At 43.2% G+C, this 14,001-nt stretch overlaps 1 protein-coding gene across 3 annotated transcripts in view; it reads left to right on the forward strand.

Moving 5' to 3' along the window:
• Positions 1-5,919: 5,919 nt before the first annotated feature.
• veph1 (ventricular zone expressed PH domain-containing 1) overlaps positions 5,920-14,001 on the forward strand; it is a 70,994-nt gene continuing 62,912 nt past the window's right edge. For all 3 annotated transcript variants that reach the window (XM_084558665.1, XM_084558666.1, XM_084558667.1), the window contains exons 1-3: positions 5,920-7,093; positions 7,252-7,470; positions 10,496-10,670. In XM_084558665.1, the coding sequence (XP_084414791.1) occupies positions 6,956-7,093; positions 7,252-7,470; positions 10,496-10,670 (532 nt within the window). In that variant the 5' untranslated portion in view covers positions 5,920-6,955. The remainder of the gene's footprint in view (positions 7,094-7,251; positions 7,471-10,495; positions 10,671-14,001) is intronic.

The following is a 14,001-nucleotide window of genomic DNA, read 5'->3' on the forward strand; positions in this document are numbered from 1 at the left end:
AAGATATTTGAGCCCAAAAAATATGAATATTGAAATTGATTTGCCATTTGCAGTACGAAAAGTCAAAATATAAAATCTCATTTTGGGGGGCAGTGGGAGTCAGTCCGACAGGTAGTTCATCAGGTCAGCTAAATTGGTACATTTTTCTTTACCGTATCTGTTTTATAACTGAGAATATTTTTAATTATCTCTTATTGTTGGTTGGTCCAGACTATAGATTTAGAACAGTAGATCGGAAGACACGGCACAAAGCCTTTGGCAGAGATATTATAATGTCACTGCCATTTTATTTCATGGATGACAGCGCACATCAGTAGTACAGTGTGTACAGAGGGTTATGTAAACTAGCCTTGTAGCTGTCACACTACACATTACAGATACACTAATGTGAATATCAGAATTAAATGAAGACTAATGTACAGAGGTGTGTGAAAGTGCTCAGCTATTGCCTCTAACTTTAGATCGGTTTATATCTACAGGCTTTTTGCAGTTTTGCCCTGGGGAGATTGCTAACTTGCTATACATATTAGGGGTTGTACGGACTAGTCGTCGACTAGTTGACGAGTCAACTTTACTGTTGTGCCATGTGCCAAGCTTCCTTTGTGCGAGACGCTACAATATGTATTCAGGTCAAGAATGTAGATTTCATTGTTGCAAAGCATTACTTCTACTGTGTTTTTATGTGTGATGTCATCGAGTTGACGTCGACTCGACTTTCACACATATTAGTCGACTTTAAAAAATCGGAAGTCATTCAACTGCTAATGCATATCAATAACAGTAAAAGAAAATAAGGACATAACTGCTATAGATAGAGGTATATTATAAGTCTTATTGCAGAAATAAGTAGATATCTATATATTAATACGTATGTTAAATCATAGCTGGGCTAATGTCAAATACAGTCAATATTGAGGGCCAACTTTAATTATAAATATGCTCAAAACATAGCATAATGTCAAAAGCTGTCATTGCTATATATTCACTTACTATAGGTATTGCTATGCATTTCCTGAATCTATTCAATACCAGTTCACAAGGTCCCAATTCAATTCGATATATTTCGAGAGATTTCAGTTTTGGAAACATTTTGCTTCAGTTTGAAAGAGATTTCCACAAGACTAATGCCATTATTGGTCTTGTAGATTTGTGATATTTCAACAATATTTGACCTCATTTCGTACATAAGGCTTTGTTTTCATCATTCCCTTCTCTGTGATCATACTTTCCAAATCCAAAATGCTGCCATACATAAGCTTTTGTCATGTTTTGGATCTCCCTTAAACGTGGGCTAATCTCACTGTGTGATCTCGCAGGACTCTGTGAGATTGCTCAATCAGCAAATTTACAATTATTTTTATGTTTTTTAGTAATTCTTTTAGTCTTTTATTTATTTCTTCTGTACGGCACTTTGGTTCTTTTTGGTGGTTTTCAAAGTGCTATATCAATAAAGTTGGATTGGATTAGATTGGATAGTACGGGAAATGAAATACTTAAAAATTGATCCAAGGATTTTATGAATGAATATCGTATCTTTCAAATGAAGATACCAAAGAAGTCAGGTTACTTCACCAGTGGAAGTGGTTTGGCATTCTGTGTCTGCGTCAGACACCTTTGCTCTCAACAGTTTGTAAAAAGTCTTGAAACTAAATGTGGCAGCATGACAAATCTCTTGAATCAGTCGAATGGGAGCTCTGTTGTCTCCACGAGATTCTGGTGATAGCTCCAGTTCCAGCTGCGAAACCCATAACTAAAGATCATCAAACATTAGATACGTCTTTTTAATTTTTGGCTTATGGATCCTTTTCTCTGGCATGGAGCTGTTACTTAGGGACCACTTTGTGAGCTAGTCCCTAGCAAGACAATAGCACAGTCCTTATCTGGTGTTCTACAGTCTGCAGCCAACTCTGCTCCTTACATGTAGACTCTTCATCTTCTTAGTGCAATCAGTGCGTCATATAGTGATGCAAACTCTTTTTCTGCAATGGAGCACCAATGTTGACAACACGCCATATTTATAGATACTAAGGAGTATCTATAAGTGATTTTGAGAGTGATGGACTGTTGGCACATATACTTTATTTTTTTCTTAATAATTCGAGATGAACATTTCAGCACAGTTAAAGAAAGAAACTGGGACACCTTTGCTCTTCCGCCTCTAAACGTACACTCAGATCTGAAGCAGTAACACGGAGAAAACTGTGGAATGCAGGCTTGTTTTCTTCTACAGAGTCGTCTGTCTCCCCCTTTCACTCAGCTCCTTTCTAAAGTATTTGTGTGCGTGTGTGTGTGTGAGATGTCTTGCAGGCTGAGCAGGTGCACATTACACAGAAAGATAGGGCCGACTGAGCAGAGAGAGAGGGAGGGGGCAGAGGGAGAGACGGGTGAGGAAAGGAGGGAGGGCCGGTCTGTCTTCGTAGGTCGTACAAAAGAGTCAGTGTTTTCTCTTGCTCTCTCGGAGCGCTGAGCGACGACAGTAGCGGCAGTGGTGGAGGCAAGAAAGAGAGAGTCCCTTTGGTCACATTGTCCTCACATAGCCCATAACCCTCAAATTACCCCCCCTCTCCCTCCCAGCTCGCCGCCCCCTGTTACCCCTCACCCAGTGGCCCACTCACAGCTTGCCTGCAACATGTGGGCACCTGCTATGGCTTTACATTCAGTAGAGATTCACTGGAGAAATATACGTCGTAATGTGTGCAAGAGTGAAAATGGCATAGGAAGAGGCAGAAATGACACCTCAGTTGTGCTGTTAATTGTGAAAGTACAGATGAGAATAAGCTACTGAGACTTTCTTTTACTGTGCATATGTGTTACCCATGTTGTCGGCACTAAAATGTAAACCATGAAGCTATAGGCTTAGTGAAAGATTAGATGTAGGTTTGGTATTTGGCAAATAGTATGAATGCAATGTTCTCTAAAGTGATAGAAACATGACTCTGTGTGTGTGTGTGTGTGTGTGTGTGTGTGTGTGTGTGTGTGTGTGTGTGTGTGTGTGGGGCCGTGTGCGTGTTTAAAGGCTACATTCCTAAGCTTGCTGAGCCGTAGCTGGGTGATTAATAGTAACTAGCTGATTGTTTAAGAACTGAAATTCCTCAGGCCCATTTTCTCCTCTGCTTTTACACACACACACACACACACACACACACACACACACGGTTACTCAAGCCATGACATAGTAACAGCAGGAAAGGATACTAAATAAACACAACCAGCGTGGAGAAAAAGATGCCACGTGTGTGAATGCAAGTGTTTCAGTCGGGGCATCAGGTGAAATAAAGGAAGGCCAGTGTGTGAGTTGTCTGCGGTTTACACAGGGAATTCAGGACAGTGAAACATTATCCATCTCAGGCTTTCACTCTGGCTCTCAGGCTTTCATTCTGAATGTGTGTATCCAACTCGTGATCCCCGCTCCATCTCTTCCCCCATTCCTCTGTTCCTCTGCCTTCTACTCAGTCTCAGTTTCTTGGCTTGTTAGCTAAGTTTCAAAATGTCTTTTTTTAAAAGGCTTTAATACATTATACAGTCCCCTTAACTGACTCATCTCAGTAGTGAATTTCAACATTAAGTTCTAAATCTCCTGAAACTGTCTGGACAAATTTTTTGTGACTGTGTAGGACTGTTTGATCATATTGTATGATCAAAATAATATATGTAACAGTGCACATGTGTTATAAATACATGTGTCATCATTCATGCACAGAAAGAGCTCTGACTGTTGCCCTTCACAACCAGGATAATGGGCGTGTGTTTGCGTGTCTGTGTGCGACAGATAAATCTCTTTGCTCTGTGTTTATGGTTGTTTTGTTGTTTTGGTCTTAGAGCCTATCCCTGCCTTGGACCAGTAAGAATTCCTGATGGGGTATCCTGGCAATGGCCGGGTTTCCATGGCCGTCACCAGCTTGGCGGGAGAGATAACAGTCTCCCAAGTGCTCCTCATTGTGTTTTTCGTCTGGTCTGGCTTGGGCTCGCTCCAGTGCGGCTTACGGAGAAAGGGCGTCTGACTGTAGTGTGAGGCTGGGAGCTGGAAGCTGGAAGCCGCCAGCGACACAGATACATACGCTTAGCTGCTCATCCTCTGAGAGGAGGCAGAGTTCAGCTCAGAGTGAAAAGTCATGATCAGAGGCTGCAGACAGGCTCTGTGGCTAATTTGAAAAGAAAGTGTGCAGAGTGCCTCACATCACAGGAAAAAGTGCAAACTGCATAAGGGGAGGGTGTGGTGGAGAAGGTATTCAGATTCTTTGCTAAGGTAAAAATAGTGCAGCAATGTCAAAATACTTCAGTAAACGTCTTAGTCTCTGAAAAAAATCTACTTGAGGGAAAGGACACAAGTATTAGCAGCAAAAAAGTGCCACTCTGGTTCCTCTGATTGACATATATACTCCGGCTTCCTCCCACCATCCAAAGACATACTCATTAGGGTCACTGGTGAGTCTAAATTGGTAGGTAGGTGTGCATGTGAGTGTGAATGGTTGTATGTCTCTCTGTGTTAGCCCTGTGATAGACTGGAGACCTGTCCAGGGTGTACACCGCCTCTCGCCCGATGACAGCTGGGATAGGCTCCAGCCCCCCCGCAACCCTTCACAGGACAAGCGGTTACAGAAGATGAATGAATGAATAAATTATACTAAATTATACATTAGATTATTGATACTGAAGCATCAGTGTTTAAGTTGCTGTTGTAGCTGCTGGAGGTGGAGCTAGTCTGAACTACTTCACTCACCATTTTATATACAGTACACAGTGACAGCAGCTGATTGATGGGACAGGAAAGAAGAAAAGTGGATTTGATGGACAAATCAGTTTTTACTGATATTAAACCTTGAGAGAAGTTTAAATGGGAAATTGCTGGAGCTGTTAGAAAAATACATACACTCTGCTTTTGTTAGATATCAGAAGCCAAACTGGTTGCAAACCACTGTTTTAATCTTTAACACTGTGCTGTATTTTAGAATGTTCCAATGTGTAAAATCTTTATCCTTAAATTAACTAAAGCTGCCGAATAAATATAGTGGAGTATAGAGAGACTTAGTTACTTTCCACCTGCAATGGAAGGATAGATGTGTAAAAGATATGTCATACTTTTAGAACCAAGTATGTGCACGTTTGTCTTTGTGTGTGTGTGTGTGTGTTTGTGTGTAGTCTTCTGCCCTTCCGGTGCACCTCGTAGTGTCAGTGCTTTAATGTTTAATTGAGGCTAACAGGAACAGAGATACTAACAAGTAAATGGTTAACACGGTTATTCTGAACTCCCACAACTTTAAGTCCATTCATAACACTTTATGGACAGTGACTGTATGTACTCAGTCAACCATTACGTTTGTTTCCATCAGTCGTAATGGTTCTTGTGATGATGGATATTATACTCCGACTGTGTGTGATGATAAAGCACAGTCAACGTGTAAGAAATGGGTTATGTAATGACTGTTTTACGCATGCATTTGTGTGTGTGTGTGTGGGGGGGGGGGGGGGGGGGGGGTGTGAGTGTGTGCATGAAAGGTATGTACGGTTTTGTAGCAGATCTGTCACATATTACCAAGGAGTCATTCAGATCACATCATCACATATTAACTTACTCCTGCTGCATTTGTGAAAAGAGAGCAGCCTGAGAGAAAACTGAGGGAGAGAAGACATTTCCAATACAAACATACCTTCAAGTATCATTGGTGAATGTAATTTTGACATGAAGCCTGTTTGGAAGTAAAATACGACAGGAAATAGTTTTGCATTTTGGGAAATATGCTTATTTACTTTGTGGCTGAGTGTTTGACGAGAAGATTATGTCTAATCTTTGTGTGTTAAATATGAAGCCACTGTCGCAGGCCCATTAGCTTAGCTTAGCTTAAAGACAAGAAAACAGCATCATAGCCATGGCTTTATGGCTGGATTCTGTTGACTTGGACACAGCCAGGCAAGCTGTCTACCCCTGTTTCCAGGGTGTATGTTAAGCTAAGCTAAACTAAGCTAAGCTAAGCTAAGCTATGTGTCTTCTGTTATTAAATTCATATTTAACAGACAGATATGAGAGTGGCCTCAATCTTTTTATCTAATTCTGGGGAAGAAGGTGCACAAACACAGAAACGCTCCCTTTACTGACAAACATCCACTCCTGTTAGTCTGTGGGTTGAACTTGACAAGTTCAACTGTGAAGTACAAACCGGAGGACACACTATGGTAACTTTGTTGTTGGAACAGCAGCATACTTGATGATGCTTGTTAAATTCATTCTGAGATACCTAGCTATACCCTGTCTACACATGTTAGCTCCCCATGCGGCCCCAATAAATGCATTTGCAGGACATATTGAAACATGCTCTGTTTCTTGACACCAAACAATCCAAAAAAAATCCCCATTTAATACTCTGTGGCTTCTCTTACTTGCTCAGATTTGATTTTCTCAGGCTCGGCTGCTCCAAGCTCTTTCTTACCAGAATATTTTGTAGTCAGAATGACTATCCCGTCATTTCATCATTATATTTAATCGAATCTTTCCCTCATTCTCCCCTCTCTCTTTCAGATCTCTGTGGAAAGGGTGCCATCTCCAGAATATGACTGGTCTCCACGGTAACAGACCTCAGGCAGACCCATAAAAACATTGGGTCAAAGTGGTCCAGCCTCGTCCAACCTACCTGATTCTGAAGTGCATTGAAGAGGATTTTAACAAAAGATATAAAATCAATGATGCATCACAACATCAATGACGTCTAAGCATTTCGACAAGCTGCTGTGTTCCTAGGAACCTAAAATCGTTTTAACCTGACTGCTTTTCAGAAAGTTTTGCTTTCTATTGTTTGTGAATCACAGTGCAAAAGATGTGAACACAAAGAGGTGAAAAGTTGCAAAAGTTCAAAACTTTCCTGGGTCATTATGGGGATTGGCTCATTATCAATTGAGGGACCTTAAACTGCACAGCAGCCGTCCCAGCCTGGTCTGCGAGGACTCCCAAACCAGGACCAGGATGCACCAGTTGTTTAGCCAGGTGCTGGGTCAGCGGGATCTGTCCAGAGCAGGAGATTTGTTCTCTCTGGAGGACACAGAGATCGAGGACTGCCTGTCTCAAGCTCTGGACCAGATCAAGGCCATCTCCTGCTCCCCGGTAAGTAGGCATATTTTAGACCCACACACACCCAGGCGCAGAAGATATCTATGCAAAAATTAATGCACATGTGAGTTTTAATTAATCATATCATGCATAATTCATGTTCTTTGTCCTTAACTTATCATTGCAACCTGCTGCTGTCTGCTGGCTGACAGGACTATTTGACCAATGACAACGACCAGGCTGTGGTGGAGATTTGCATCACACGCATCACCACAGCCATAAGGGAGACTGGCTCTATTGAGCGACACAGCACGGCGCTGGTGGGGCTATGGGAGTCGTGCCTGGAACATAACCTCACCCCGCAAGGTGAAAACACAGAGGACACGCCGCACGCCAAGATAGCCTCTGACATCACCAGCTGTATCCTGCAGGTACACACACACACACACACACACACACTTACCACATACTGGGTAGTCATAGGATTCTTAGCGTAGGGTACATTGGATGTCCCCTACCTTGGTAGGGCCTAGTTCCACCTAAATCCCAACAAATTAAAACAGTTGCAAGTGGTGTAGCATTTCTGGTGATGAAACGGTTGGGTGTCATCGATGTAGACAGCTAGGAATCTGTGGCGACACTAACACTAACCTGTCTCTCAAAACGACCATGCCCTAGATTATGCATAACTTTAAGCCTCAGTATAATTTAAATTGTTGAGTTGCATATAAATTCTGCTTTGTATAGTTTTCATGAATGGGGAAATTAGGTATCGAGACCGAAAGTGTTTTTGTAGCAGGCTGTAAACACATTTTATCTCTGCTGTGAAGGAGGTCTATGGGGACTGACTAACTTTTGGAGCCAACCTCAAGTGGACAATCAAGGAACTGGAAGATTGCCACTTGGTACATGCCAGTGCTTTCTAGTGTTGTATTTGTTTTACCTGAAGCAAGCTGAGTAGCTGAGTACATACCTTTTCATATGACTGTCAACACTTGGAAAATTACATGCACTCGTGGTACTTAGATTTTTCAGCAACATGTCAAACATGATAAACATGTCATTTGTTTTCTGCCGTCAGTAAAATGAGGATTGCCCAGACTATGAAAGGGTCTCATTGACAGATGTTTTTGCAGAAGTATGAGCGCACATCATCAGAGCAAGGCTGCAGAAAATCATATCCTTCATGTTATCTGTAGAGTTAACTGATGGAGGAAATACACAAAGGAAGAGCAAGAATAAACCATCTGACAATGATGACATCACTTTAATGCCACGCAAACCCTGGGGTGTATGTTGATAAAGTGGTAGAGGAAGTGTTGAGATATTTTAACAGCTAAAGTGGCAACATTGCAGGCAAAAACATCAATTTTCTCAGTGGAAAAATCGAACAATTATCATTGAAGTAACACTTAATTATTTAAGTTTTTCTTTAAAATGTATCTTCTTGCGTCCCGTCAGATTTATGCATCCACTTGGAATGGTCACGACCACTAGTTTGGGAATCCATCGACCTAACCAGCACAAAAATACACAATGCACTTTGCTCGTCTATGACCTTTTATTGATTGGTGGAATCTTTTTTCTTAATACTGCCTCTAATAGGCAAATCAAATGCTATAATCACTGAATACTCTAAAGCATCAACAGAAAACAGGAAATGTGGGAAAAGAGAGGCAGTCAAAAAAATGTGCACAAGGAATCACCATAAAATGCCACAGTGAAGATAAAGACCAATGATACATGATTTCCAATGGTGGATTTTTGCTCAGAGAGCTAACATACTTTATGTTATCACTTCCAAAAGGACTTGAAAGTTTAACTTTAAATCTTGCCTTCTTTCCCTATCAGACGTCCACAGCTAAAAGGCTTAAAAGCACAGGCCCTCCATCCTTCACGCTCTCTCGCTCTCTCCTCCTCTGTCTGTTTCTTTGGGAATAGGAATGTGGCTAATAGCGCTGTAACGAGGCCGATCCTTCATGAAGTGCACATATCCACAGTCACACACATACACACAGGTGACACTGAAACTTCCGACAGCTCTGACTGCCATTTCTGGGAGCTCTTCTCTCTATATATCTGTGTGTTTCTCCCTTGATTTCTATTTTCTACATCTCTCTCATTCTTTTAATACCCTCTCTTACCCCCGTCTACCCTTATCTCTGATCTCTTTGCCTCCCTGTCATCTTGAATCTACAGATGCACAAACACTTGTCTTACCCTTCCTCTGAAAGTCCCACAGGGGGGTAGGAGAGACGTAAGCAACAGCTTAGGAAGGAAGAAGAGTTTTCATGAGCTCGCTGCTTCGGCGCAACACATGCACACGCACACACATACGTGAACAGAAATGTTCTGCCTGTGATGGCGTTTTGAGTTCTATTTGATCTGTGCTGAGTCGAACATTAAAGGGCCTCTGCCTAATAAGATGAAAGCGCGAGATGAAAGATGAATAAATCTGTAGATGCATGCATGAGGATCCAGCGAGGAGGCAAATAAATGACTTACCATGCAAACCAACTGCCTATAGCCATCCTTGTGTACACTGTGTGTTTACCTCGCTCCCCGCCAATAAAGACGGAACAGCATGCAACCTAAAATAGCTCAGAGGATAAGTAACAACACAGACTATAACGATTCTTGTGTATTAAAATGATTTTTTTTTTGTGTGAACTGAATGGTAGATGTAGACTGACAGGTGCTATATGGTAGAACATTTTCTGAATGCAGTATCTGCACTGCCATCATGTGGCAGAATGAAGGTATGAAAGAGAGACGGAGTGACTAAAACACAGATGGTGACTGTCACACCGAAAAGCACTTTTGATATTCTGAAACAGACAGTGGAATCAGATGTGACAGATGTGGGTACCCAAGTATCAAATATAGCATCAAGATGTGTAGAGGACATACAACTTGTGTGAGACTGTCCTGTGGAGGGTGCTAGTGCATTTCAGATCCCGTTCCTCCCTCTTCATTCTGTAAATGTGCAGAGAACAAACTTCTGCATGTGGTGGCACCTTTTACTTCAATGCAACCTCCTGTGCTACGGTTCCTTGTTCCACACGCTATATGCCAGCAATTTAAGTATGTTTTAGAGATTTATTCATGTCTCTGGCACTTTTTTTATTACTTGAAGAAGGTGGTACTTATGACTGTTGCTTATTGTTTCAATGTCACTGAATATATTTGATGCATGGATATTTTTAGGGCATACTGTTTAGTGCTAACAATACTAAGTGAGGACCTGTCTACAACAGTTGGACCAAAATGCATTTCTTTATTTACCTCTTTCAGAGGCCGGACAAACACAAAAAAACTCCACTTCCAACTCCAACATGAGTCATTTCAATCCCCACTGTTTGAAATACACAAAGAAATAGTTCAATAGTTCAAATTCCTCTGTCTTCTCCTGAACATATGACAACATTTGTGTCTTCAACTCTTCTTGTGTCCCAGAACTACAGCTGTCCTTCGGTCATGGTGCTGGCTGTCCCGGTGGCGGTGCGGTTCCTGCAGAGAGGGAACAGGGAGCTGAGCAGGAACATGTCCAGTTATCTCTCCCTGGCTGCCATAGCCAAAGCTGACCTGCTGGCTGAACACACGGAGGCCATAGCAGTCAGTGTGCTGGGAGGTAGGATACCCATACACACAAGAAAGGATCTACTCTCCTCCGCTTAGCTTCAGCTGCAGCAGGAAGACACACTGCGTGCGCGTGGGTGTGTTCTTTCTGACACTTTAAAGGGAAAGAGAGGCGCAGATGCTTAAGAATTAACTTTGCTAACAAGACCTTTATGCTGTTGCTGAAAGTTGACATATGGGTTTGGCTTGTTTAATTAGTGCATACTTGGAGGGATGGTAGCAGACCTGAAACAATGGGATCAACTGTTTTACTCGAATGGAAAAAGGAATTACTGCTGTAATGTGCAGTTGTAGCAAGATGGTAAATAGCAGCTGTTAAAAATCATTGTTTCCCTGATGGAGCTTTGATGTGTGATGGAAATTCATGTATGGTGAGGAGAAAAGGACAGTTGTTGTTTTGTCTTGCTCAGTCCGTCTTGTTTTTTTTCTGTGTGGGTGCTACATAAACACTTTCCTTGATTTGCAACTCTGCTATTTCCACCTGTGTCACCCTATTCTAAACCGATGCAACTTTTGTTCACTTATCACACATATATCAGGATCCAATTCCACATAACGGAAGAAAAGCAAATATTTCTTCCATTGACCAAACAAACAGTGAAGCTGCAGTGTGCGAGGAAGTGCATGTATCCTCTAAAAGCAGAACTAATGTGATAAAAAAGGACTCTGACATTCGTCCAGGCGTGTAAGATGACATTGTCCTCAGGCACTGATCTGATCACTGCTTTCTTCAACTTCCCTTCTTTGCAGCTCAGGTCAGAAAGTGTAACTGAGCCTTGGCTGTCTTTAACCACTGACCTCTTGTCGATCCCCAGGAACATACTTTCTGGCCCTTTTAACCCCTTTTTTCAACACAGACGCTGTTCGAGCTCATTAGTGTAGTAAAAGGGCAGTTAGCGCTGTCTGATGGAGATCTGTTTACCCCCGAGGCCGACGCACACCTGCACTCTCACGCAAACAAGGTCTATTAACACGAGGGAGGGTTTCAGTGAATAGAGTGCACAGTACGTACATGTATTTACACGTGCCGTTGTGATTTTCTATGTGAATTTCATGGAACATGCTGAACTAACCTCTCACATACGCACTCACTCATTGCATGAGGCTGATCACCTCACACGGTGCCAGAGTGAGGTGCCCACCATGCCCGGCGCTTGAAGCTCCCACCAAGCACATTTTCCTGCCAGCAGCTCAGCACATGAAACAGCTAAGCTCTTTGCTGTCTGGTTCATTTTACAGGTGAGGCTTGCCAGATTTTGGGCTTAGATAATCAGTGGAAGACACTTGGCACTTTGAGAGATGCCAAGAAGTTCCTGCCAATAAGAGAACAACAATCCTCTTTTTTCTGACTTGAATGACTTTCCAAGACTTTCATTTGAAAGTTTGAAAAGTCACATTTCTGTCATCACGCCTCATCAGCTAACTATTAGGACTTGGTGGATTCCTTTGAGAAAATTGCTGCTTTTAGTTTTTGATCATCAGTTACCAGGCATGCAAACTCCTCACCTTTCGGCGAAATTCGCCGTTTTCAATCCAAATTGGGTGACTTATGTGATTCGTGCAAATCCGAGGAGAAAATATTTTTTGGGGGGGGGTAGCCTACTCGTTGACTTTTATTTTAATATATTTTAATAATATAATAATATAATGTTCTATATACCGTAAATCCTCTAATATTGGCCTGTATTCCATTAGCGGCCGGGTCTCCAACATTGGCCGGTCTCGCTGTCAGCGGAGGTAAATAAAGGCTGGTCTCTAATAGCGGCCGGGGCTATTATTAGAACCATCTCGGCGGGTCAGGGTTTCGGCGGCACGGTGTGGGAGGATCCCCTCAGCGGGACCTCTCCCCGGCGTCGGCCGGCCCCCGCCGGGCGCATTTCCTCCGTGGCGGTGCGCGGCCTGTAAGTGCTCGGGACGAAGGTGGCTCGTCGGCTCCGGCCGCGAGCTTTACAGCGACCCCCCGCATCTCACCTCACCGCTTCCCTGGGGTCGTGGAATCAGTGCTCACTGCGCCCTCTCTCCGTGCGGGGAGGGACGGGGCCCACTCGCTCCCGGCGCGACTGCCGACCGGCAGCGGACTCACTGTCCTCAGTGCGCTCCGACCGCGTCGCGCCGCTCATTTGTTGTTAATGTTCTGTATGCATACCATGTTATGGTAACTGTACGTTTTCAATAAATGAACCTAGTATTTTATAGGTTCAAATATACACAAAATCTTGTTTTTATTAATTCTACTCGTAGTTCGTTTTGCTCAAATAGAAATTAAGGCCTGCCTCTAATTCTGGCCTCCTTCCAATAAAGGCCTGGACCGCGATGTGCTTGAGTAAAATAAAGGCCCGGGCCTGTATTAGAGGAAATACGGTATATATAACCGCTGACTTTATTTACAGACGCGAACACATATTGAAATGTGTTGTCAGAGCCCCATGCTTAGCCCCTATGTGTTTATTAAACATGCACAGACTTTACCCGCCACTTGCAAGCGCTATGCACGTCACCGATCAATACCGCAGTACGTTATAGCAATTCATTAATTCAGTCTTCGACAAGGGAGAAGCAAAAGAAGACGTTCAGACGCCGGAAATCTCTCTGTTTTTCACGGCCCCAGAGTTGAATCCTCGTTCAGTCTCATGAATGAGATTATTGACGGAAGAAGTGGAAACATGAAAATTGGCACATTCAACTCCATTCAGACAGTGAAATATGCCCTTCAGGCCCGAGGAAAGGCAGCCATTGAGCTGTTCAGGCTCAATGGCTCAAAAGTTTTTTTTTTTGGTATAAATTAGTGAATTTGTAGTCTGTTGTCTTTGTAAATCTCTGTTTACCAAGCGGGGGGGGGGGGGGGGGGTCGCGGCCATTTCCCTCTTCGCGCACTCTTCTCACCTTTTTGACCCCTGACCAGTTTGCATGCCTGAGTTACCCTGTGGAGCAAAGCCAGTAAAGAAGTACAAAAATACACAGGTCTCCAGTCTATTGCAGGGCTAACACAGAGAAACAGACAACCATTCACACTCACAGTCACACCTACGGCCAATTTAGAATCACCAGTTAACCTAACAAGCATGTCTTTGGACGGTGGGAGGAAGCTGGAGTACCTGGAGAGAACCCACACAGACACAGGGAGAACATGCAAACTCTGCACAGAAAGGCTCCAGTCGGCCTGGGGCTGGGGGCTGGGGCTGGGGACTGGGGCTCAAAATCTTAGCAGCCTTAGACATAGGTTGAGCTTGGAGTACAGATGTTGCTCCATCGTGTTGAAGGCAGCCAGCTTCGTTGGTTTGGGCATCTGGTAAGGAGGCCTCCTGGGTGCCTCCCTGTGCAGG

This window comes from Chelon labrosus, assembly GCF_963514085.1.
Source record: "Chelon labrosus genome assembly, chromosome: 13".
In the NCBI taxonomy this organism is placed as follows: Eukaryota; Metazoa; Chordata; class Actinopteri; order Mugiliformes; family Mugilidae; genus Chelon; species Chelon labrosus.